Below are 27,446 nucleotides of genomic sequence, written 5' to 3' on the forward strand. Positions count from 1 at the left end.
ATATATATATATATATATATATATATATATATAGGTATGGGATATGGCACAACGGGAGCGTTGTCAACAAGGATAAATATATTTATTTCCCAACAGTTTCGGGAGGGGACCTCCCTTCATCAGGGGATGAGTTATACTGACATGAGCTTCCTTGCTGCCGCGTCCCTCTCGCCTTGAAAGACGTTTGCGAGAGTGAGAGGGAACTGGAAGAAGGAAAAAAAAAGAGAAAAAAGACGAAAAAAGAAAGAAAAGAAAGAAAGTAAAAAACAGGAAGAACCACTGTCAACACTGAAAACGAAGCCAACTGTCCGTCTACATCCACCTACGGTTCATATCACGTGCTGTTCAGTTCTTGGCGTGTGTCGGGCCACCCAAGTTTGTCGCCGCGGTGCCGGGAGGGTCCGGGACGGCGTGCCTAAAGAAAGGGGTTTCCCCGTAATTGGTCGTTTGGTCGTTCGTTGGGCGGCGGGCGGTGTGTGTAAAGGAAAGGTTTCTCGTTAATGGGTCGGTCGGCTATTTACCTTTAATCTTCGTCCGTTTCCCTTCAACGGTCATGAAGTTGTAGGCGAACGTAAACACTTTGTATGTGCATGTGAAAAAAAAAAAAAGAGGACAGTGTACACGTACGAGTCAGTCAGAAAAAAGCATGGTCTCCAGCTATCAATCTTTGTCACCAATTTTCTCCTGGCTTACTTCTCGGAGGCAGTTGAGTTTTCCGGGGTCCTCATTGATACCGGCTACTAATGTACGAAATAAAATAAAATATGCCTCACGCTGTTCGCGCTCGCGTCTGTTTGAAAAACCGGACTGCAAAAGAGTTACGCTAATATTTTTAAAACTGTGGTTTGGCAGGCGCAGATGTCTAGATAAAGGTAGCTTCGGCAGTGAAGTGGCGTGGTACCGGTGATTATTGAACCGCAGCCGAAATGGCGTGTCTGTTTGGCCGATATATTCTTGTCCGCAGATGTTGCAATGTAGCATGTATATTACGTTACTGGAGTCACAATTAAGGCTTTCAGTTATGCAGAATTCGAAATCCGAGAAGTTCGCTTTGGATTCACGTGTTGTGAGCATCTGTGGGCATACCTTGCATCGAGATTTTCCGCAGGGATGGCACCCTGATTGAATTTTGGGGGTGTTTGTTTTTGCCCTGACAAGAATGTCCTTCAGATTTTTATCCCGGCGGTACACCACGTGAGGTGGCTTCGCGAAAATAGAAGTTAGTCGTTCGCTTTGCCTGATTATGTTGAAATGGCGGGAAAGTATGTTGTTGATTCGTGGCGCTGATGAGGAGTAAGTTAGTACAAGGTTCGTTTGGGAAGTCGTTTTAGGTACTTTGTTTGGTCCCTTAATTATATCATTCCTGTTCACGTTGCGAGCACGTAGTATGGCATCGTCAATAATGTCTTCCGGATAATTTTGTTTCAATAAGGAATGCTTTAGGTGTTCCGCGTGTCTGTCAAATTCCCGCATATCGGTGCATATTCTTCGGTACCGGTAGGCCTGAGAATATGGAATACCCGTTTTGCAATGCTTTGGGTGGCTGCTGTTGAAATGTAGGTACATTTGACGGTCTGTAGGCTTTTTGTAAAGGTTTGTTGACAAGCGGTCATTTTCGACCGTGACAGTAACGTCCAAAAAGTTAATGCTAGTTTTGGAAATTTTGTGCGTGAATTTTATTGACGGGTGGCATTTGTTAAAATCCTCTATGAAGCGGAAAAGACTTCCCTCATCATGGTTCATCAGGGACGCGGCAGCAAGGAAGTTCATGTCAGTATAACTCATCCCCTGATGAAGGGAGGTCCCCTCCCGAAACTGTTGGGAAATAAATATATTTATCCTTGTTGACAACGCTCCCGTTGTGCCATATCCCATACCTTCACGAAGACTAACTGGCCCATTGAATTATTACTCCCACTATATATATATATATATATATATATATATATATATATATATATAATAAAAAAATGACGTCACAACCTAAAGCGGTAACGACGTCGTGCATTTGCCCTGCATGGCGCAAAATTGAAATTTCTCTTATTTGCCAGTAAACAGTACATCAGCAAATAAATAAACAACGGAAGGTACACACGAAACCACTAAGCAAAAGTGATTGATTTGATATAAATGTCTTCCTGCGTCTTTCAATACGCACAGAGAGTACGCTCACAAGAGCCGATTTTTAAAAAACGTCTGTCTTCAAAACGATTAACCATTATTAAAACGTGAAAAAAAGCATATTTAAGAATCGCTGAGGAGAAAGTTTCCATGAAGTAATTAAGCTCATACTAGATTGTCAAACCACTTAATAGTACCAGTAGTGACTCAGCACATGGCCAGCAAAGTTCGTGCTCAATGCGGGGGACGAAACCTACTCACAAATACGATGCCATAGCGTGGCACGGAGTCGTCTTCATGGAATCCAGTCGCAAATTACTGTAAACACTATTCTGATATTACATCAGAAGCCAAAGAGCAGATTTTCTTTTCTTTTCGCAGTGTTCGTTGAATAAAATTAAGGCTTTTGCGAAGAGCTCAAGTAGATAACACGTTTCGCTTCCAAAGTTGTGATGTAGGATTTGGGTCGACAGTATAACGAGCGAACTACATATAAGCCAAGCTATATTAATTAATCTTCTGAAGCCCGGTCACTTTACGCCTAATCGGAACTTCCAGCTTAAAAAATCGCGGTAAGAGCTATACAGGGCGACATATTGGGAACAAATCTTTTGGTATTTTCAGTCATCTCTCCATGTGACTCATTCCTTACTGCCGAACCGGGCAATAACCGCTGCGTCGCGACATTCGAGTCAATGACGACAGTGGTAAAGAAAGGAAATAAAACGAATCGCTACAGAATACGGTTCTCATTTACAATAGCGACTTTTTAAGGTGCCGCGGAACTTAAGCAATAATTCAGTCCTGTATGCAGTCTTAACGGCTTAGCAGTTGCAGACAGAGAAATCCCACCCGTTAATGAGTAGTCTTTCAAGCTTTTGAATATCTTTTCTTTTTCGTGTTTCTTCGTTTGCCAGTCAGCGAACGGAATCACCCTCCCGGACCAACCGATATATTCCTAACTGCAGCACTTGCATAACTGCGCTCCAAAATTGTACCTGATTAATTTATAAGCACTGTGAATTGAAAGAAAAAGAGATTTTATGCTTAACGTCGCCGTTATCTTTAAAATAAGCAGCATATATTTTTTAATGATTGATTATTCGTCCTTCATTTATTTATAATATTTAAATGAATTTGTAGGTCGTAAGTTGTGAACAAAGTTGTCAAAGTAAATTGCTCACTCAATGATTAACTGTCGGATTGTCAATATACCTTGAAGGAGTTTTCAGCATATGCATAATTAAATAATTAATGGCTGTGGATAGCACAGCTGCATATATATATATATATATATATATATATATATATATATATATATATATATATATATATATATATATAATCAAGAAATAAAGGAGCGCACTTACGAAAATTTGATATTTGTTTACTCTACGTTTCGGCCATGCCACGGCCGAAACGTAAAGTAAGCAAATATCAGATTTTCGTAAGTGTGCTCCTTTATTTCTTAATTACATTCGCACCAGACCAACAGCATTCCCTTTTTAAATCATATATATATATATATATATATATATATATATATATATATATATATATATATATATATATATATATATATATATATATATGTGTGTGTGTGTGTGTGTGTGTGTGTGTGTGTGTGTGTGTGTGTGTGTGTGTGTGTGTGTGTGTGTGTGTGTGTGTGTGTCACATTCTTCTTCTTTGTCGAGCTTCTAAGGATAAATAAATGCACGAAACCTCATGATTGCCTTTTTCCGTTTCACTACCCAGCAAGAACCCATAGATAGAAAGCGGGAGTTGCGTGGTGCGCGTTATTTTGTTTGAAGCTCCCTATAGGACCCATCCGACTCGATTTCAGCCTGAGAAAAACGACTCACGCTACGAAAGAAAAACAGCACAAGCAAGTACATTGTTCTGCGGCCAGCCACAAGCGCCACGCTTGACGTCACGCCGCCACCCAATCTCGTCCAATCTCGCCAGAACGCGAGAACTGCGGCCCGCTCTAGACAAGCAATGATGGTGGCCTCGTGCGAGGCGCAGCAAGCACTGCGCCAACGGCGCGCCGACCGTTCAGTGCCGCCGGAGTGCACCCGTACTCCTAGCGCGACCTCGACCGGGCGGCACCTTTCTGGAGCGCAATACGCATGCGCCGCTTTTCCCCCTTCGCTCTCAAACACCCTTCCCCACGCATCAAGCCATTTTCTTTCCCCAGACTCCTTTCCTTCTCGCCCGTTACACCCCCTTTCTAGGTCCACTTCTCCCTTCGCTTCCAACTGGCGCCCGATGTGTCCCTCCAACATCGTGCTCTTCTCTCTTTCCATCTCTCGCGCACGTTCACCTTTCGTTGGGACGATTGGCTCACCCTACACCCTCGGCCAGTTTACGCCCGTTGTTGCTTATGTTTTCGCTTTGTCGATTAAGCGCCCCGTTAGGTTTTCCGTTCAAGGTTCCTTCCTAACTGCTTGACAAGTGAATACTGCTGCGTTACTGCTGTGTCGCGCTCTCTCGGCATCTGTCGTAAAAAGAGGGCATCTGTTCCCCAACTCGTTCTCTCTCTCACTCCCCCTTTTTTTTTTTTTTCGCCATGGTGTATCCAGCTCCTCTCAACAGTGACGGTAACGCTTTTTCCCCCTGCGCGCCGCGTCCTGGCGTAAGGGCTGCGACGAAGTCGTCAGCGGCGCGTCTTGCTTTCCAAAGTTAACTGCCACTCCTACCCTCTCTCAAACTTTTATCCCTCTGCTTCTTCTGGCCTCACCTCCTCGCGCCGAGCCGATGCCCTTGCGCCGTTTCCGCCTGATTGCCGGCTAAAGCGATAGTGAAGGAAGGACGAGCTGTGTGGCCACACTCTATGCATGCACACCAGCCAGCTTAGCGTACGGTTTGCCCACTCTTTTGTTCTTCCTTTCACCTTGTTACTTCGCTCAACAACCGACTCGATCTCACCTTTGATCCGGCGCAGTTCTACGAGTTCGCGCAAACCTCGCCTTCGCGATCTTCACGTTCTCTGACGCCGTTCCTTTAACGCTACATTCGCTCCCATCAATCCCCCCTTTGCATACGGCACCTCGGTCATCTCGAGAAGCGGTCGTAATTTCCTGCAGTGGCCGACAATCTCTTCTGTTTGCGCCAACATGCTCGGAGATTGAGGGACGAGAGACTCGAGCTGGGGACAGCACACTGCTAATATTTATTCGCGCTCGATCGTTCTTGTACACTTAGCGTGGACGATACGCACGTGGCCAAATAAGCGAGCCACATGATACAGCGTGCATTGAGAAATACATTCGTTGACAATGAGCAGGGAAATGAACCCTTTATTGCCTAAGTTACTAGCCTTCGAGGCGTTGCAGTAAAGCTTTCCGGCGCGAACCTGCCGAGAGCGGACCGGCGTCTTGTCTTTCTGATGTGCTGGATTGCATAATTTTATTCGTTGATTCAAAGACTGTAATATCTAACGTTTATTGCTAAGAATTTGGAGTGAGAGATTGAAAGTGGTTGAAAGTTATAACACCTTTAGTTTATCGTTTACTTTACGTTATCGGTTTCTGTGCAAACTACAAAAAGCCCGCCCCAACGGTCTGGTAATTGGAGTGCTGGACTGCTGGCCCGAAGGTCGCGGAATCGAATCCCGCTCGCGGAGGCCGCATTTTCCATGGTGGGAAGAATGCCCCCTGTACCTAGATTACGTGCACGTTAAAGAACCCCGGCTGGTGGAAACCTTCTGAGCCCTACGCTACGGCATCCCTTCTTATCGTACGGTGATTCCCAGAAGGTTATTCCTAACAATAACTATTATTGTTTTTTTACTACGATGTGCCCTCTTCCGTGTCGATCGATCATGTAACAATGTTGCAACATTAAAAGAGAAAGAGATAAGAACTAGCTTTCGCTATCAATAGGACGAAGCCGTGAGGGCACTGATCCTTGTACATGCATCACAATGGAGTCAATTCATCATTGTCCCTGCCGCCGCATAACTTATTCGTCTTGGAAAAAAGTGTGCACACTGTATTGGGAAGTAGCATATTCAGGGTAGAAAAGGGACACGGTCAATAAACATGGCACATCTTCCTCCATTATACACGTGTGTATGCGCCCATTTATTTTCAGAGCGTGCACAAGACTCGAGAAGTGTGCTGGCCAGCTTTCGAGTTGTTCCCGTAGTGGAAGTGGTGATTTAAATCCATGCTTTGAAGTCATGGCAGCATATTTTTCAATTAAATTAGACCATGCAGTTAATCATGGTAAGACTTGTGTATATGAGCAAGTACGTTAGCAAGTACAAAGTTATGACTGTATAAGTTTAATATCACTTGTTACGTATGCCTTGTTATATACAACTTGCCTTCACTTTTTTAATGAGAAACAAGCCATACTCTTAATTATGGTTCAAAACACAAGAACAAAAACAGCATCAATAAAGCTTGTGTGTGGGAAAGTTGGTTTGTTTTTCAAAGGCAAATTGGCAAGAGAAAATTGTTCAGAAGGACATAACGCGAAGTGTTTTGTTTGTTTGTGTTTTTGTTACTATGTCCTAGTGTACAATGTGCGCACTCTAATTAAACAAAAAACAACAGAAGATAATTTACCGCTACCTAAAAGCTGCGCTGATTTCACAGTCTATTTCTTGTCTGAACTGCAAGTTTTAGAGCTCTGCAACATTTGCGATTGAAAAGAGTACCTGTCATTACAATGAGTATTGTTTTGCGTATAACCTATTGCACTTATATGTTGTCGTTATGGTGGCCACCCAGCAACTTGTCAGTAAATTTAAAATTTAAATCAGTGAAGGCCCATTCTGCAGAGGCATGCACGACATGAATATCGAGTTCAAGAACACTATATTAGGCGTACGTTTTGTTATTACCCATATCGAAAAACTTGGAGGAAGCTTGAGCTTTGCCTTCGTGAGTAGAACGCGACAGCGTAGTTGAACGTTGTTCGCGTTTCCTTCTCAGTCGCCATCCTGCCTTTGCTTCTCAAAGGACCTTTAAACCGTGTCGCAAAGCAGCATCCATGCGCCTGTAAATTGTCGCTTTCGAATTATCTGAGAATGCTTACTGCGTTGCGAGTTGCCCACTACGCCAGAATTATTCTATCTGCGCCTCGATCAGGTAAGCACCACGTGTTTATAACGCAGGCATCTTCGCAGCTGCGCACGTTCTTGATGCTGTTGTTAATGATGATGTGGATGATTAATAATATACCTGTGTGCTTTGTAATTGGTAGAACACTAAACCAATCCCACTCTTCGTGTGTTTTGACGCCTGCTATGATACTACAACGCAGTATTACGCGTGTTAATTGCACTTTTCGCACTCCATATCATTATATGTTTTTTTTTTCGAAGCGATTTTTACTAACCGCATAGTTATGTGGTAGTAAGCCTGCTTCTGCTGATTCCCACTGAAACCGAAGATTCTAGCGCGAACGTGTTTTATGCCGACATCATTACCATCAAGGAGGTGACGTCGGTAAAATGTACACGAACGGATGACAAAGAAGAAACAGAGAGAAAAGTTTCGTTGATCTGGATGACCTGTAGATTGAATTGGATCCCCAACCCAAACATCTCGGTCCGTGACGACAGTTGCCCGGTGCTCTACCCACTGCGCCACCAACGCATATGCACGAAACTTTACAAGCGCGCTTTATATCTCACACACCTTCCTCTCGCAGTGGTCTTCGTTGACAGGACGGTGTTGCCGTCTGAAAGCAGCTAAATAAAGTATTGCATCATGACCTTAACGCGCGCTGTCAGGGACGCTTCGGTAGTTTCAGCGCAACAGACTTAAATGCAGTGTTCTAGGAAGCTATATGGTCGGTGCAATGCACCGTATACGTGACGATTCGGTTCGGTGATGATGCAGCCCGTTATTTGCCTTTGGCATCGTATCAGCGTGATGACTCGTTGACAATGCAGTGCAGCTTCCACAGGCACAGAAGGTGTTTCTTCATGTACTGCTCCAAGTGCTATTGCACAAACTGCTGCGTTAAGTGACATGAAAAGTATTACGAGGAAGTTTGCAACTTTTGGATAAGAGGCATTCCACAGTGACGAAAATACTAGGTCCCTGGTCAACTGCAGCTCTTCAGAAAAGAGCACTTGTTGCCTTCAAAAAAGTTTCTTGAAGAATCGAATGTTTTGTGAAAATATTTGCCTACCGTATGCGATGTCTTCAAGCAAAAGGAAATATGTAATGTTTAGATAGTGTGTTTCATTTCTGCAATCATCTATCTCAGTGTGAACTGACCTTGTATGTGGAAATTGTGTACATGTGTATCTATTTGGCGTATATGAACTGTCGCGTGAGGTGAACTGACCTTGTGTGGGGAACATATGAACCTATTAGCTGTATGTGAACTGACCTGTGAAGTTTGGCTATTGTGTACTTTCACATCGTATGTTGTGCAGTCTCGCATTTTGTGGTCTTATTGTTAATCTTAGGGCATATCTTGCCTACTAAGAAAAAAGGAGTAGCCGGTGCCACCATAACGGCACCAACCTCTCCTACTTTATTATTTTAATTAAAAAAGGCAATGACCTCAACGGGCGAATGTCGCGCATTGAGCGTTTTGGCGCAGCAAGAGAGACGCCAGTGAAATACCTTCTCGCGTTCATGGCTCAAGCTAGGCGCTTGGCCTCTCGAGTTCCTAAAGCTCTGTTTGGTATATGCACCAGCCCAAGCCATGGAAGGGGGTAAGGGAAGTAAAATATTATGAGAAAGGGAGAGAGAGAAGACAAAAGATAGTGAACGAGGGGGAAAGTTAAGAGAATATGGAACTATAGTCTGTCTCTAAGGCCAGTTGTTCGAAGAAAATGTAATAAAGCTTTCAAAGCCTTCTGGGCTGAGGATGGACTCGGCCAATTACCCAGAATACTTTGTTTTGGCAAAGGTCGATCATGTAGTCTATCTAGGGCTTCGGTAAGTTCTTGTCTTGGTGCGTTAAAACGGGTACGCTCACAAAGAAGATGGGCGATTGCTTCTTCACTCCAGCAGTTATTGTACGTAAAGGTGCTGGCCATTCCAATAAAAAAAAAATGGTAACGTTCGTGAAGGCCATGCCAAGCTACAGGTGGCACAGGAAGAGTCTCGTCAGCTCGAGATATTCTCGAGGGACGACAAAGCTTGAGATTGTAATTTACGTTATGTAGGCGAGCTTTTGTGAATTCCATCAAGTTCCACTGTGCCACTGTGAGGTCATGTGACAGTGAACGAAGCCAGCACAGGGTAGTCAACCGTTCTAAGAACAGGCCAACCTCCTTGTCCTTCCGCTTATTTCTTTCGTCCTCCTCCTCCAAGCCAAGGAGCAAGAAATATTTCTTCTCCGTGGCCCAGGCGTAGGTTACTATCTTACTGAGCAGCGCACACACCGGCGTTTGTCTCGTCAAATGATGACGCTTTAAATCTGCGAATATCGAGCACCAGTGGTCATTGCTTGTTGAAGCTATATTTTGCGTATTATTTACCATAGGCAGCGTACGGGTTGTGTTAGCTACTTCTCCTACTAAAGGAAGGAAAACGAGAGAAAGGAAAGGCAGAGGTGCTGAACAATTTGGCATAATTGGTATGCTACTCTCCCCATGGGTAAGGAATGAAGGAGTTTCAAAGAAGAGTAAAGAAAGGGAGAAAGAGAGGGAGGCACATACGCACACACATGACGTCACAGTAATGAGTGGCAGTCCTGTGCGGTGTAATGATTAAGACTTTATAGCCGCTTGTACAAACCTGTTATCTTTAGGAATTTTGGCGATGCCTTGGTTGCGTGAATTCTTCATCACATTTCATGATAAAATTTAGAATAGTATTTAGTGACTTCGTTCTGCTGTCAAGACGAGTGAGAGTGAAAGAGAGGGATTGTCTCTGTACAACGTAGCGAGGACAGTCGCAAAAGATATGCTGCAAAACATCCTCTGTGCCGCAGGCGCCGCAAAAAGCGTTGTTGGCCATCCCTATTCGAAACGAATACGACGATAAAAACAACTCTTAGCCGTAAGCGGCACAGCAGAGCGACATCTCTTCGGTGGAGTCCAGTTGCATTTATGATTCATCGCAACGCGTTTAAGTGGTGTTGTCAATAGCTTTGGCTTTTTTTATTTATTCAGTGTTGAATGCGAGATATCCTTTGAGATTCTTCGAAACATGGCAGCAGCATCAGATATTGTACATTAAAAGATAAATGACAATCGTAGTCACACTTATGGGCGTTAGCAGTTGGAATGAAGATCTGCCACTAGGTGTCAACCTGGGTGCATCCTCGTCCAGTGGTGTTTTACCTATCGAACACCAAGAGACATTGTGCAAGCTGATTTCTCACCCCCAACCAGAGACGCCGAAGCCGACGCCAGCGTCGACACCAGCATTTCTGCGAAATGAGTTGTTTAAATGCAATCGCATTACTGGAAGGGTAAAAACACTTCCAGTTTGCCTTCTCAAATACTACAACCATAGGGTTTTTCACTATTTAGAACAATCGTTAAATGTATCGTGTGAAACTTAGAAATACCAGGTTTGGAACCATGATACAAGTGCAACTATGTTTTCTTCGTTAGGGTGCTTCGTCAGTGGCCCAAGCCTTGATTTTCACGAAGGCTGTCTGTTGCGACCAATCGCTTATCGGAAAGTAATATAATCGAACGCATAGATTTCTCAAATTATACCCGAGCTTGTGCGCCAACGACGACGCACGAAAACAGCGTAACTCTCAACTTATTCGTAAGCGCTTAAATTATCCGTTAGCCATGCATCTGAGCCACCAAGTATAAAATTATATGCTCTCGTAAATGAGTTCAGCAAATTTCCACCGCTAATAATATCACGTCATCGTAAAATCGCGCAAAACACATGGACACAGCGAGAAGATGATACGGGCGCTAACTTTCAACGGACTTTTAACTTTCTATTGCTCGCTGTTTTCGTGTGTTTTCGCACTATTTTACAATGCATTACCAACTATCTCAGGCTTCTGTTCTACTGGAGCTCACCTCGTCATCGATGGAATAACAGTCATTAGAGAGACGCACGTTGCTCTAATGGATGCTATTCTTTCGATAACGAATATGAAGGGCGATGAATGTGAATGGCAAGACATGTTGTGTAAGCTTGGTGACGCTCGTCTCACAATCTGTCCATGCCTCCTCAAACAGCACTCAGACTATTCAAAATGCTGCAAATTTATTTTCCTTCACCAAGAACAGAAAGTGTCATTAGCAAGCGTTGCTTCAGCAACACTGCCAGCCTGATTGTGGCACTTTATACCCCAGTGAGCAGAGCGCAACCCCAACACAATGCAATCACAGAGTTTGTAGATCTTCGTTCACCAGTGCCTGTCATTGCTGATGTTGTAATCGCGTGTGTGTTGTGAATTGAACAATTTCATTGGCGATTGAGAGTAGGCAAAGGTGGTGCAAAGCATAGCTCTGAGCCCCAAAAGAGTAACGCATGCGGTGCTATCAGTTCTGTGACTGCATTAGTGTAGCTGAGGTTAACTTTGCGATAAGTGATAACAAGCGATGAGATCATTCATCTACTAATGACAGGTTATGTTGGTTTCCAAATGCCTTAAGTGTGATGCATTTAAATGCATTTCAGTGGGATCTTTTTGTTGTGTGCTGCGGAAGCCTTGTGAAGAATAAATCTGCGTGGCAGGACGTAGTTATGTACTAAATATTACTAGTAAGAGCCACGTCACACTAAGTCGTTGCGCACACTCCGTCTGAATGTTCGCAGTGGTTAAAGCAGTCCGCGTCGGCACTCTGTGCGACCATACTTCTTTGGTTATTAAAATTGTTTTCTGTTTCATGTGTTCAATTTTCCTTTATTATTTTTTATTTCCATTTAACTGAGACAAGATAACAAAATTCATCCTGCAATCAACACAATTTATGTCGAATTTCATGAAGCCGCAATCAGCCTTGATTAAATGACCCTGCTATTGTTAACTGAAATGATGAAGTCAACCCGTAAAGCACGTGAACCGAACGGTAAAAAAACAGAGCTCAAATACAGTAAACACCGAATGTTTTGCATAATAAATCATACTCAAGTCTTCTCAGCCTGTACAATTTACGGTTTATAAACTGATACTGACTTTTAATATTTCTCAAACTTAGCAGCTAAGAATGGGCTCTATCATCATGTTAGTTTTTATTTCCCTTCAGTATAACATTTGGCTATTTCTTTGTAATGCAAACAAACGTATCAAATAAACGGTAACGCAATACGGTGTGTACGTTTCACCTCAAAAAAAAAACATGTTGTATTGCGGCAAAAAGAAATGTTAGCTTTGCTGCAATACAAAACTCATCTGAGGCAAGATGTACGTACACGTCCTACTGTGTTACTGCTTTTTTGCTAGGCGTGGAAAACTAAAATACTCATGAAGTGTGGTACGGGTTTGTAAATTCTACAACAGTGCACGTGCGGTATAAAGTTTTTTTAAGGAGACTGTACTGATTTCAGCATTAGTTTTAACCATCTCGGCTGTCGTGTGTATGAGACTGTCACCATGTTACGTCACACCATGACTTCATGTCATTATTACGTCACAAGTTTTGGCACTCTGCGCTTTCGTCGCCTTCACTCGCGAAGACCTCTCAGGACGACATTCCAGAATGGGGCCACAGACTTGCACCGGCGTTTATTGACAAATACTGTTATGATGACTGTGAAATGCGACTTTGTGCCCGCGTGTTGTCGTCTCTCCATCTTTCCACCTCTCCCATGCCTGACCACAAATTAGGGTAGCCTACCGGTCGTTCCCGATTGGTTAACATTGCTGCCTTTCTCTCCTGTTCATCCCTTCCTTGGCACTCAGTGACATCACGATTACGTCATTATGTGACGCCTTTGCTCGGAAAAGATCACATAGCTTCTTCCCGAGATTTTCCGGCACCTTACGAAATCTTAAGGTTCTGTAATAGCTTGCGCGAGTCATGCGCACGGAAACGCCAACAAAGCCACCCAAAGCATTAGCCTTGATAAAGATTTAAATTGCCAAGTTTGCCATAAACAGCCCTGGACTGAAACCAGTGTACCTACGAAATCTTTAGACGATTAAAACATGAAACTTTTGATGACTACAAAGTATAAATTTAATGATTAAAAATAAGTAAAAGTTAATGTGTAATAAACAAAATTGATTGATTGATCAATGTATTCATTCATTCATTTATTCATTCATTCATTCATTCATTCATTCATTGTAACATGATGGGTGAAGGCGAGGGTGCTAGCACAGCTGAATAAGCGCTCCTTTCCTCAACAGACTATCGTAATAAATGTCAAGTTAACTCTTCTGCGATTTAGTTAGCTCAACTAATTAAGGCTGATCACTTCCTAAAAACATCGTGTTGAAGTGCAGTTTGCTCGCGTGGGAAATGCAAATTCAGCTCTCTTGGTTTAAACACGCACAATAAACGAGCCCCAGCACGCCGATCTGGTGCTCGTCTCCACTTGAAGCACGACAAGTGGCGCCATTAGCTGCTCGAATATTCAGCGCAATAAAGCACACTTTCGGATCCTGCTGCATAACAACCATTTTCATAGTCCGCAATCTACCATAGGCCCTTTTCATAGTCCGCCAATTCGTAATAAGCTGCTCTTTGCGCAGGATTCTTCACACTACAGTTGCGTCCTGAGGCAAAGGAGCTGTAAGGAAGCCGTTTATCTCACAATGACGAAAGAGGACCCTTCCCTCTTCTTTAGTTTTTTTGTATTTTGTTTGGTTATCATACTGCCTTCCATGTCACTTTAATCACCCTTTAAGAAGCCCTGTCAGAGTAGGTGTTGATGTCCTGATTTATTTTTTCCCCTCCGTCACTCTTAATCTACTTGTTTTTAACCTTGTTGTCGCTTCCGTAGCTATACAATAGCGTTGCCAGGTCTTCATTTTATACGTATTTCTAGTCAAAATTATATTTCTGAAGACGCTTTGGGCATTCTTGCAACATGTGTTCAACTGTGCTGATCGGATTTATTGCGATATTTGTGTGTTTCTTCCAGGAGAATTTCTAGTCCACGCAGAGTACTACGTTTTTTTCTGTAGAACTCCCTGAGTTTTCAATGAAATCGGCCACCCAACCTCAACTTCTTGGTCCGATTTCACATGCTAACTTGGCTGTGCCGGCACGAAGCCGTCGTGCATGCTTTTTTTAACTATTGGTTAAAGGAATTTTGCGAAGCACGGCGCCTTTCGTGTCACAATGACCAGCAGTTTGTGTGGTCTGGAGGAGATCCTTCAACACCTCCTCGATGACTCTTCGCATTACAGCGCACAGCGGCAAATGTTCGGAATTGCTCACCTTCATGAACAGCCAACATTGGAAAAAAATAATTTAACATTCAATTGAAAAAGTAAACCTTCTGAATCACGTCAGCTGAGACTAACAAATCCACTGGTGCAGATTCATGGGAGAACAGAGGGTCTGTAGCTTGAACTAGTGTTTGCTGTGATAGAAGCGATACTATGTGTTGGCCCTGTGTGGCAATAAGTGAGAGTGTGACTGTTTTTCTTTCCTCTCCTTACAGCTTCCTGTCGTTTAACCTCTTCACCAGATTTTTTTTCAGAAACAGTGCCAGGATTGTTTTAATAATATCATTATAAGGGGAGGAGTGGAAGCGGCAGCCACAACAAAGGAGTTCCCTTCGATGAGCGCAGGGACGCAGGTTACTTATCCGTTGTGTAATGATCATGTTTGTATTTTGGGGACAAAGGACTGCAGGAGAGAAATGTGATAGAAAAAAAAAAGGGGGGGGGGCTCTCTGTTGGCGCAGCTCTCACTTTGTTCTCTTAGGGTGCAGTCTCATATTCACACCCTAAGAGAAAAAAGTTTCTTCATCGAAGCAGTATATCGCTCAGATGCCGAAATCGTATCACCTCCATCCACACTTACTTGAAAGAAAACCGTAAATGAAATTGTAGCGGAAATTACGAATCTCCCTTGCAATTACGCCCCAAATTACACACACTGTCATTTGTTTCAATGCATAAAAGCACAAAATAGGTATCAAAACCACATTGTTGATGATAAGACGCGTTCGTCAAATATCAAGCACGTATCAATCACCTCATGCGTTTCCGGGTAAAGATTATGGTTGCAAAAACTGAACATCACGCGAAGCAGCAGCTGTAGCACACAAATTAACGAGCGGTGGTGTATTGGTTATGGCACTCGACTGCTTATCGAAATGTCACATTATCAAATCCCGGCTGCGGCGGCCGCATTTTTGATGGAGGCGAAAATGTTTCAGGTCCATGTACTTAGATTAGGTGCACGTTACAAATCCTCCGGTGATCTAATTTAACGAGGCCCTCCACAACGGCGTTTCTCATGATTAAATCGTGTATTTGCGGCGTTAAACCTCATAGCGCCAGGGACCATTTGTGCAGATGCTGTTTTTTGTTGCTTCTTTATATTTGTATCATGACCAAGTTTGTTTTTTTCCGCCTTACAACCAAAATAATGTTGTGAAGGCCACTTTGCCACCTCGCTTTCTGTTATTGGTATGTATTTTTGCTCACCCAGCTTGGACTTTTTGTCCGCAGCATTTTATAAAGTATTAAAATAAAAATATAATGAAAAAAAGCTACGGGCGACGCCGCTACCGTGTCGTACGTAAAAGATTAACTCGTGTAGCAACTCATTCCACTACTATTGTGATAGCGCTACGAAAAAAAAAATTACACACAGTCAGTGCTTTTATGCAGTTATTTTTCTTAGTGTCAACTGTTTCGTGTATTGCATTGCTCATTCCTTGAATGCTCCATCACTTTGGTCAATCGGCTTGTCAACCACGTCGACGACGTAAATTGAAGCGCAGTTTTTTTTTTGTTACTATAACCATATTTTTTCGTCCTCCTCATAATGTCCCACATTATTATTATGAGGATCTTTTCCCCTCTCTTTATCTTTCTTTTTTGTGCGTTTTGACATTTCAGTTCTACACAAAAGCAGACTTTCTCTACTGCAACAAACAGCAGCGATTACCACAAGTATAATTGTGTAGAGCAAATATTTACAAGTACACCTATGAGTGTTACACTTGTTACCACGCCGATAGCATAATCTCAAAGGAGCATTCTGGTCAGTTTTCTGTGCAGAGTATCAGCCAGTGCCATTGGCTGCACGGAGACGCGGGAACTGTTCACGTAGATTCTTTCCGTTTGTTATAAAAAGTTCTTCCCACAGTGTTCCTCAACTTGTCGCTATTTATGTTATCTCCTTACATATATAATATATCAAAAACTTAGGGAACACGGGGTGCCGCTAGAACCGATGTTTTAGATAAGCATACTTTTTTTCAAATGTTCAAGTTCAAAGTTGCAACCTTGAAGTTAAAGTTGCAGCACTGAAGCAAGTATGTCCGTTCGCCGAAACGTTGACTTCAGTGACGCCCCATGTTCACAATTTTTCATCTCTTCAAGCTTGCATCTTTTTCCAGACTTCTGTTTTTTTGTGTGTGTGTACTTGCCGTATTCACATGATTGTAAATCGTTTCGAATGCACGTGGAATCCGCTAAAATCAAACGGTAAAAAGGAAACCACGCGAGCGCACTTCATAAATAAAATTATCGCCGAGTCACTTAACCGATTATATGTGTTCTCTCTTTATCTTCGATCTAATCCTCCTCATGACCTTCGATACCCAGCCCCTTATAGCCGTGAAGCGAGTCTTCAACATTCTCACTTCAAATATTAGGGCTTGGCTTCACGGCAGCACTTTAAGCTACACAGCAAAGCCAGCTTTGCAGCAGTGCACGGGGCTCGTTTTGAAAAAACCTGCCACAAATCATTGGGGATGGGGCTGGAAATGCAAAATAATACGGTATATGTTGCAATAAGCCAGAATGCAAACGTAACGTCATAGCCGCGTGAGAGCATTTTCCGTTTGTACCACCGTAACTCTCCAACATCGACCTACAGTCGCATAAATGCGGCACACACACTCATCTTGGGTTAACGGCGTCTGTAAATGCGAACCATCGGTGTCTCTCGCAGGCGTAGCGGCAGCGGCAAGAGCAGCGGCGATCAGCGCGGCGGCGACCGAGGAGGGGGCGGCGGGGCTTCCCCGGGCGGCCCGCAGCGATGATGCGCGGCGAACCCGCGTCGGCCGCCGCGCCGTCGCACGAGGGAGCCCCCCGCGAGCCGGAGGAGCCTGAGGAGCCAGTCCAGCTGTTCCGGCCTTTCACGCGAGAGTCCCTAGCCGCCCAGGAGGCGCGCATCGCCGAGGACGCGGCACGGAAGGCGCTCATCGCCCAGCGCATCGAAGAGGGCATCCCGGCAGGCGACGACTACGTCCACCACTCGCGAGACCACAAGGACGCCGATCCGGACTTGGAGGCCGGCGGACCGCTCCCCAAGCGCATCATCAACGACTTCCCACCCGAGCTCATCGCCACGCCCATCGAAGACATCGACAAGTTCTACGAGAACAAGCGGGTACTGCTCCTTTCGCCCCTTCGGCGGTCTTCCTTTTTTTCCTTACGTTTGTTCACACATTTTCCATTGCTTCACTTTCTACCTATGCCTGTGGATCATCTATACTTATGCTCGCTCTCTATCTGTATTTAACCAGCTGGTTCTTCTTCCCACGTACAGGGCATGAAATTGAGTGAAGTCAAGTTCGAAATTCCTGTTTTGCCTTACTTCGCTCTCTCTTTCTCTTTGCTTGTTTTTTTTTGCATTCCTCATATTTTTCTCAGTTTTATTTCTGCGATTCTATTGTTGACTCAGTTGTTCACAAAATAGGCTTTGGCTCCTTTTAGATAACTATGTGTGAATGGTAGCTTAGGAGCGCTGTCAAAGCTTTTAACAACGTGTTCATGTCTGTGTTAGTGCCGTGTTGGAACCCTGCGTCATACCTAGCCTTACCTACCATTGTCCGTACTTCCATATCTCAAAGTGAGATCGTCCAATGCTCAGGCAATCACATATTTGCTTTGTATTTTCTTTTTTGGACACGCAAACTGACAGGCGTGAGAACCAAGAAACTGAACAAACTTACGGCCATTTCGGCCGATTCCCACATGGCCAACAGTTCAAAATGGATCGTGTCTAAGTAACTCACACAAATTCCTGATTTCAATCCATATTTCTGCCTCGTCTAGACAAGTTGTCGTCGTTCTTGCTTGAGTTTCTTTATTAGCACACAAGTTCACAGAGTGAGGAAAGAGCGCCCAACACAATGTGTTGCTTAGTCACGCTCTTTTTTATGTGTGCGAGGCTTGAATTGTGCGAGGCGTTATTTCTGCATGTGGATGTACACCCACAAGCTAAGGTGTACGCATCATTTCCATCCGTATACTTTTGCCTTATGCGTGGTCTAGTGGTGAGCTGTCTGCTATCCAGAGCGTTTCTCCGGCAAACTCCATGAGAGTAATGCTCTCGAAAGCTGTTCCGTCAAAGCAATGCTTTCGACATTAGACGGCTCGCGATTGGACGGCGCAGACAGCGAGTTTGGCTTACACTTTTGTGGTCTGTACACTCATGTTCAAGGGTGTACATTTATGCGCCGAAGTAGCCTCGGCCATGCCAATAAGAAGAGTACCAGGGATGTGCCCGATGAGCAAGACATTCACGCGAGAAAACTTTTGTAGATGGTTTCGGCAAAACATTTCATGACGTTTCCACACGGGCATAGGCAAACGGATTGGTCGATGTAATAGAAATACGGAGCTGTTGTAAGTAGTTACACTTTAAGGCCATATTACCTCAAGAATGAAAAACACAAAAAATAAAAATGACCATCAAGATTTTCTTAGAAGCAGAATTACACTTTTCAGACGTGCGCTGACTTGGTGTGGCTGTTTTTTTTTCTCCTTCGCAGACGTTCGTGGTCGTGAGCAAGAGCAAGGACATATTTCGGTTCAGTTCGACGAATGCGCTGTTTCTGCTAAGCCCCTTCAACCCGGTCAGGAGACTGGCCATCTGCATCCTAGTGCACCCACTTTTCAGCTTCTTTGTCATCGTAACCATTCTCGTCAACTGCGTCCTCATGACCATGCCCAGCAACGACAAAATTGAACAAACGGAGTAAGGGGCCTTCACTTGCGCGACATTTGCCAGTCAGTGTTTCGGGGAGGCATAGCGTGGCAGCAGAAACCATGCACAAGACCGGGTTGAGTCGCAGAACATGGAAGAGGCATTTTCCGTGCAGTGAGCGTAGTCAGGATGATGATAATGATGATCTGGGGAGGGATAAGACGATATTTTGAAAGAGAAAGAAATTTGCGACTGAGTACGTGCGGTTCATGAGTATTTTATGAGAGGAAAGTACCACCTCCACACCAAACATTTTTTTTTCCTAATTCAGCAGAATACTTTGAAATAAAGGTATATGCCCGAACTATCCTGTTACATAGGTGTAATGCGGTTAAGCGCCGCAGATGACAGAATAAGCAGTGTCTGAAATTCATCCGCATGTCTTCCCGATGCCTTTCCACTTCTGCAGAGGAGCTATACAAAGCATATTTCGAGTCAGCTAAAAACCGCTACCCTCAGGCAGCAAAATTTTAATGTTGGTTGTGGTTAGATTTCTGTAGTGACAGTTTCACAGCTATGCTCGCCTAGCTCTCTTTATTTTTATGGTGCTAATACCAAATATGCTACTATAGGTGCATTAAATAGTGAGCCTAATTAGACTAAGTTTTATTCCGTCGTAGAGAAAGAGATTTCCGGCGTCTTTGGCATGCTAGTAATGCAATACAAATACCGGTGCGAGGTATACTAGCTGTACGTATGTAATGATGGTAATATCTGGTACGTGAACCGTTGTTGTGTATGTTTTATTCGAGCATTCATGTTGCTGTGTTGCTTTGCAATCATGAAAGTTTATACGGCTAATTAAATAAGGTGCCCATATCTTTTTTCTCTTACCTCTTCCCCAGGACGATATTCACCACAATCTACACGTTTGAATCCTGTATCAAAATGGTGGCTCGAGGATTTATTTTAGAACAATTTACATATCTTCGAGATCCGTGGAACTGGTTGGATTTTGTTGTTATATCTTTAGCGTGAGTATTCCCGCCATCTCTCCTATCAGAGTACCTCAGAACAGCTGCTTTCAGTACGTGCGCTGACCTGTGTACTTCTTCTTGCAGGTATGTTACAATGTTTATTAATTTGGGGAACCTGAGCGCCTTGCGAACTTTTCGTGTACTTAGAGCCTTGAAAACCGTAGCCATAGTTCCTGGTAAGTCTGGGTTTTATTCGTGTTGGTTTGTGGCACTCTAGCCAACGTAAAATCACCGTATTCAAGAAATTAGAGTGAAAGTTTAAATCTGCACCCAAACAAAGCAAGAAAGTAGTCTCATTCAAAGTCTTGATTAATATAATGATAGATCAGCCACGCTGAATACGACGTTGTTTTACCCTAAACTAGCTCGAAAGCTGGCTTATAACTGAAAGGTACCATCGTGCTTGTTGTGTAGTCAGAGCCGGTTTGCATCCCACTCTCATAAATTTTTCTTCTTGTGAACGTTTTATTGTTGTTGTTGTTAAGACTATGCTATCAATCCATAAAATAGTAGTTTGATGTAAGTAATGGGATAAAGTGTATGCTACTTTGGTGCCCCCGCAAGAATTATTATACTACTCTTGCTCGTTGAGGACTCGTTCTTCAGAAAATACTAAATTGTTGTGATCACGCTCTCTTTCAAAGCGTCAGCATTTTATTCACCATCACGTGGTACTTTTTTATCACTGTAACGCAGCCTTTGTCTAACATAGGGTGCTAATGAAATATGCACATCGTTATTTCACAGCGTTCTAACGAAACTCGATTTTGGCCTGTCCCTTTCCCCGCTTTTGTAGGTCTCAAGACGATCGTTGGAGCCGTGATAGAGTCTGTGAAGAACCTCAGAGATGTGATCATTTTGACAATGTTCTCACTGTCGGTTTTTGCCTTACTGGGATTGCAAATATACATGGGGGTACTAACGCAAAAATGCGTACTCATACCTCCTACAAACCTATCGGATGCTGAATATGCAAGCTTCATCGAGAACCAGAGTAAGTACCGCACGCCGGCTGCTCTCTTTTTCCTCCTAGTATCACTTGACACAGTGACCTGCATCGTGCCCGTCCGCGATGAACTACCGAGATCGCCAAGAAATTTTGGGCGGCGTTCTCTTGGTTATTTCGGGAGGCCACATGAACGTGCGCTGCGTATGCTTGCTTAAGTCAGTTCCGTGCGCGTGTTTTGAATTCCACCGATCCTATCACAAGCGAAGGTGAAAGGATCACGGAAGGAGGAATGCAGACGCTGACTCTGATTAATCACAAAACACCCAGAGAGGGAGAGAGGGAGAAAGATAGATAGATAGAGAGAGAGAGAGAGAGAGAGAGAGTGTGTGTGTGTGTGTGTGTGTGTGTGTGTGTGTGTGTGTGTGTGTGTGTGTGTGTGTGTGTGTGTGTGTGTGTGTGTGTGTGTGTATGTGTGTGTGCACCATTCGGTCCTCGTCATCACTACGCTGACGTACACAAGTGTTGAAGAATAGGCGAAATGGTTCGTCGTTCTTGTGTAATGCGCAACACAAGTTCAAGTACGCTGACGTACTCTTTTATGATCCGGTGAAAAAATAAGTGCGTCATTATTTGACTATGCAGCTACCTATACGCCGCGTAGTCCCGAATTTGGCAGGTTGGTCAGTACTTAACCAGTATCACTATTCCACGCACAACACCGCTTCGCGTGCCGGTGGACAACTGCCCTACGCTTCTCTGTGCATGCCAATGACGGTGACTGCGAAACCGTTTCCACCATCTCAGTGAGCCCATGGGAAGCAACTGCAGCGAGAACTTCAAGCGTTCTTCGCCATGAACGATGATCGTCGTGTGATGATAGTCGTTCATGCCGATCGATCGTCGACAAGCCGTGCAAGCCCCTACGACGATCGTCATGTGAGCCCTTGCGCACAATACGAAAGGGGAAAGCCCTCGAGGGCGCCTGCCTTCTCTCCTCCTCTCTGTGTCCTTTCGCTATCTCTTAAGATAGAAACGGCGTAATTCAACATACGTGCGTCTTCAACGCAACCTGTAGTTATTGACTTTTCGTGAAACCTTACAGAGCAATTGCATCTGCTTATTGCGCATTATGATCTCCTACTTCTTTTCTTTTCTTCATCTTATGCTCGCTCCTCACTCTTCTTCGACCCAAGGCGTGGTCACGTGCCAAAAGCAAGAAAGTAATCGTGAAACGCTTCTCCCGACTCTTCTCTGACGCACTTTTTTCTCTCTTTCTGTTTTTCAGCTAACTGGGCTACCGATGACGATGGGATGTATCCGCTGTGTGGCAATTCGAGTGGTGCAAAGTAAGCACATTCGATATTGCATTCCATGCTGTGTGTAATAAAGCTTTTCAGTTTATGTGCCCTCCATTCCTGTCAAACAAGTGTGCAGATAGTGTATGCAGCCCTTATTGCATCTATCTGATCGTACATGCACATGACTATCAATGTCCGTAGCTAAATTTGCTGTGCTTTCAACAGACTTGTAATAAACCGTGCTGGCGTATCTATTGATGCGCGATGTTTGGGTTGCGCCTACGATCACGCTGCTCAATTTGTAGCCGCGTTTACGTTTGCGGCAGTGTTTACAAATGCGGTCCCCCATAGGGCCATCGATGTGGTCGGATTGGAGGTGCCCTCAGTAACTTTGTTTTTTGCTCTCTTCGCAGGCAATGTCAAGAGGGCTACATGTGTCTGCAGGGTATAGGAGATAATCCAGACTATGGCTACACCAATTTCGATACTTTTGGTTGGGCTTTTCTTTCTGCGTTCAGGCTAATGACACAAGATGCTTGGGAATTATTGTATCAAATGGTGAGTGATCGTCTACTGTGTTGCGCTTTCAGTAATTTGGAGCCCGTGAAAGCAAGCATTGGCATTCACTACGGAGTATAAAACAGCGTATAATATGGATTTGACTTCACTGCGTTTCAAGAGAACATTACAGCCTTCCACATTAGTGTATAGCATCACAGGGCTTGTCTATGACTTGAGGGCAACTAAGTACGGGGTAACATGTTAGAACATGTTATTTATTCTTTAGAATATCAGCTGTACTCCCAGTCAACAGGCCTTAAACACTGAAAAGTGCTATGAAGGCTTAAAAAAACGCTGACAACATCGTTCAGTGCTTGGGTACATATCAGGACGTAGACAACGATCAATATTGACATGGTGCTGAGTGTAGCAGATGCAGATACCTGACATGTTCTAAAAACACTGCAGCATGCAGTTGCTTCGAGGGGTCTCACTCGCAATGTCTAACAATTCGAGCGTGTCATGAAGTGCTAACCCGAAATAAGTTGACCCACTGACACCTCGGAACGCCCAGTTTCGATTATATATGTTGCCCAAACGCGCCTCAGAGGGAAACACTACGCGAGCTACAATCACTTAAAACGCAGAAAAGGAAATATAAAGCGAAAGTGAATGAAGCGGTTTTCGGATGCACTCTTTCGAGTGGCAATCGGCACAATGAAGACGCGCACTATTCCCAGTATTTTCCTTGTCTTTAATTATGAACAAGGCTGCCAATATGAACCAATCGTGGCACCTCCCCCCCCCTCCTCGTACGAAGTGGTTTAAAGTTATTTTTATTCTTCTTTTTCTTTCGTTTTCCTAAACATGTTATTCATATCTCTATTCTTGCTCTCCTTCCTCCTCTCATTTTTTTCCAACAGGTGCTAAGAGCAGCGGGGCCCTGGCACATGTGTTTTTTTGTGGTGATAATATTCCTGGGCTCCTTCTATCTAGTGAATCTGATCTTGGCTATCGTAGCCATGTCATACGACGAATTACAAAAGAAGGCCGAAGAGGAGGCGGAGGAGGACCGCCTTCTCGAAGAAGCCATGCGGGCCGTGAGTACTTAGTTTCTCCTTTTTTTTTTCTTTTTATCAGTCGATCATACATCTTAGCATTGGAGCTCAATTTCAGCGATACCCTTTTTACCCGCCGTGATGGTCTATAGTAGTGTCTATGGTGTTTGACTGCTGTCTCAAAGGCCGCGGAATCAAATACCCGCCATGGCGGCCACGTTTCCTTATGGACGCTAAAATGCTATCGACCTGTGTCCTCAAATTTGGGTGCACCTTAAAAAACCCCAGGTGGTCGAAATTTCCGCAGCCCTTCGCTACGGCGTCTTTCATAACCATATCATGGTTTCGTGGCGTAAAACCGTATATAATTAAACATTATTCTCTTTAGCTATTGCTCACGTGTCATGGAAGCAAGTTGAAGCAGTCTCTTGTGCGCTCACTGTCACTGACCGCCGGTGTTCCGCTCCACAGGAGGAAGAGGCTCGCGCCGAAGCGGCGGCCGGCCACAGCCGACCGCACGACACCGGCGACAACGGCGGCGGCCAGGTGGTCAAGAGCCCCTCGGAGTTCTCGTGCCGTTCGTACGAGCTCTTCGTGGGTCAGGACCGGGGCGCTGAGGATCCCAGGGACCTCCGGGAGCGGGCGAGCCTAAGGAGCGCCGACGCGGCGGCCGACCAGCTGGACGACCTCTGCTACCCGGAGTCGCGGCCGCGCTCCGCCGCCAACTCTAAGGTGCGGAAGGTGCGCCCACCCACCCTCCTCTCTACACACGCACAAGTCATAACGTCTCGCAAGGCGCGCTTCCGCTCAGCTGCACGCTAACTCGAACAGCTAGTCACTGAAAGGACAGCTCTTGATCGAAGTCAATCTATTCTTGTAGCAAGCCCGACGAACTCATCTTTCAGGAACGTTCCCCGGCCACTGTGCATCGTTTTATCGAGAAACGTTGAAAACGAGCCTCAGATAACACTAACTCAAGAGAAATGTGTGTGCTTCTCGTGTGGATGTGTTACCTTAAACGCGTTTTTGATACTTTTAAAGCACGAAGTTACGCGAACCGTACATCACAATTTCCTTTTACCGAAGCGTCTGTTTTCGTTCCCTACGAGGCTCTTCTGGCATGGAAGGTATGCAACGCCGAAGGGAGAAACGCCTTTAGCTATTCTGGCCACCTTGCATAGCTTCAGACTTCAGGGTATGAAAATTATAGCATCATTCAATGGCCATAGGCCACTCTAGTCTCATCAGAACAATAATAGGGCCTTCAACGTTTACTTCAAGGTCCGGAAAAGCGTGTTTTTTACCAGTTACGCATGAGCCACGGTGACCGATACTCGGTAGCGATAACTACGCTTTAACAGCAGAACGCCCGTTGTCTCACATATTTTTAATGCTAGCTGTGAAGCATCTTAAGTCACTGCTAAATTTGCGCAACTCCTTCAGTCACAGCAAACGCGCATATTTTTTTTTAGATTCCCACTTTCTTTCTATAAAGATTTGACACTGTAATAAAGGCACTGTCAAATAGAAGTATACTATACGCACACCCCTTTAATGTAAAACCAAGAGGTATCTCTGCCCATCTGTCTAATATCCGTGCAGTAAGTGCCCCATTACAGTTCCATATTAACCTTTAATACACGGCTCCTTCGTGAATATTGCTTTTTCTAAGTTAAACTAGTCGAAGTAAAAAGCCACTAAACTCGTTGCAGATCACTGTCCTTAACATGCACGTCGTGCCGCTATGCGTTTGTTAACTTATCTGCGAATCATGGTCTGAGCTCAAACCACCATTCGCTACATACACAACATCAAATAAAGCATCAAGAACAAACTGTTGGAATGGTTACACACCTTTCCTTTGAGCGCCCTGAGCTGTATAGAGCATATGGAAATACGGCGTTTCTTTTGTTAACTACAGATAAACTTCAGTGAATAACTGATACATGGTCACGACTTGCCATGCTTTATATAGCTTTTGCTTAATGCGTGCTTGCTGACAATGACTGGGAGCAAAATAATAATACCTGCATTTATAAAACAGGTAACGATCCACATGATGACCTTGTAACACTGTTTAGTCTCGTCGTACAAAACATCAAGTTTGACATTAGCGGCATATCGTTGATAATTCAGTCACGAACAATTTAGCCCGACATTTATATTGTGTTTAGCTGTGCTGTGCTTCCCACCCCATCCCATGTTCTTGCACTGATACGAAAATTGAGCAGGGTTGATTGAAGAGACAATCATTTTAAATTTTAATCTCTTTTTGTCTGTATTACTGAGGTGTCTATATATTAAGCACAATCTCAGAAGCTTAAGAACGAAATTCTTCGTGATTTTTTTCTGTCATCGAAGTAGCTAATATTATGTAAAACTCAAAAACCTCGTTATAGCGAAATATTAACACTGTGAAAATATTGCTAGACGAGATGATCCAATAAGATCAAAAATAACCAACGCCATAGGCCATAAAACACATTGAAACAACGATAAATGTCGGAACCTGACAGTGAATGCTTCAGAAACTAAACCGTTGGCATTACCAATGATATACTTATTTTTGGCATAAAGGTACATCAAGCAAGCGCCCCTAACATTGCAAATACATCGAGGTGAGTTTACAGCTCAAGGAACTACTTCGAACAAAAGCTTGATTCACAAGAGCTCGGTTGTTAGTTGCTAACCATAGGTGGCGCCACGTTAGAACCAAGGCTTCTCTCACTCGCTAATTTCATTACAGAGCTCTGGAAAATAAAAAAAAAATCCTATGACCTACACCTTGCGTGGTATACAGTGCGGTTAATATTTCGACAACAATGCTCTTAACAATAAATTGCAGTCGTTCATTTGATACCTAAAGTCCAATGTTTCGATAATTCGCTATGTCCAAACTTTCGCTATATGAACGTTCGTTATAACGAGGTTCAGCCTTGCGCACGAACACTAGCTGTGTACAAAAGCAAAAGGCTCGCCTTTCGGGTGACAAGGCCAGCCGCACGCATGCGACGCGCATCACAGCGCTCCGCTGACCAACACGTGGGTTCAAAAACTGTTTGTTTGTTTGCAGATATTAGGGCGGCGTTATAGCAGTCCCTTTGTGAGTATCGGGAAAGGGGGTCCCTACTATTCGGGCAACCCTCTTCACTTGTCGGCCTGAGTTTGTGTGTCGTCCCTCTTATGTTGGCGCTTTCGTTGCCGGTGTTGACTAGTCCCGTGTTTTTTTTTTCGGCTCATTTCACTTATCTGGTTAAAATCTTGGATTTCATTTGTTGCTTTCGTTCTCTTTCTTTACTGGTGTGGCTGGAGAGCTTGTTCAGTTTCGCCTTTCGTTTCATTTCTGTATTCATTATTGTTTTCGTGTGGTTCTTAGCATTTGTCCTGTTGTAGAAAATTGTGCAAGCTTAGTTCTTAGCTAGAGCTAGACTAGACGTGACTATTTCTTTGTGACATCGACGTGCTCCCTCAGAAAAACCAGCCGTGGGCAATTCCTTTATATCGCGTGACGAA

At 44.1% G+C, this 27,446-nt stretch overlaps 1 protein-coding gene across 1 annotated transcript in view; it reads left to right on the forward strand.

The window, feature by feature from the left end:
• Positions 1–27,446, forward strand: part of para (sodium voltage-gated channel paralytic) — a 225,265-nt gene that overhangs the window by 152,170 nt on the left and 45,649 nt on the right. The window contains exons 2-10 of the mRNA XM_075891653.1: positions 17,108–17,548; positions 18,936–19,141; positions 19,996–20,124; positions 20,212–20,303; positions 20,924–21,121; positions 22,362–22,422; positions 22,788–22,932; positions 23,799–23,975; positions 24,405–24,674. Coding sequence (XP_075747768.1) covers positions 17,195–17,548; positions 18,936–19,141; positions 19,996–20,124; positions 20,212–20,303; positions 20,924–21,121; positions 22,362–22,422; positions 22,788–22,932; positions 23,799–23,975; positions 24,405–24,674 — 1,632 coding nt within the window. The 5' untranslated portion in view covers positions 17,108–17,194. The remainder of the gene's footprint in view (positions 1–17,107; positions 17,549–18,935; positions 19,142–19,995; positions 20,125–20,211; positions 20,304–20,923; positions 21,122–22,361; positions 22,423–22,787; positions 22,933–23,798; positions 23,976–24,404; positions 24,675–27,446) is intronic.

This window comes from Rhipicephalus microplus, chromosome 1 (assembly GCF_043290135.1).
Source record: "Rhipicephalus microplus isolate Deutch F79 chromosome 1, USDA_Rmic, whole genome shotgun sequence".
Taxonomy (NCBI): Eukaryota; Metazoa; Arthropoda; class Arachnida; order Ixodida; family Ixodidae; genus Rhipicephalus; species Rhipicephalus microplus.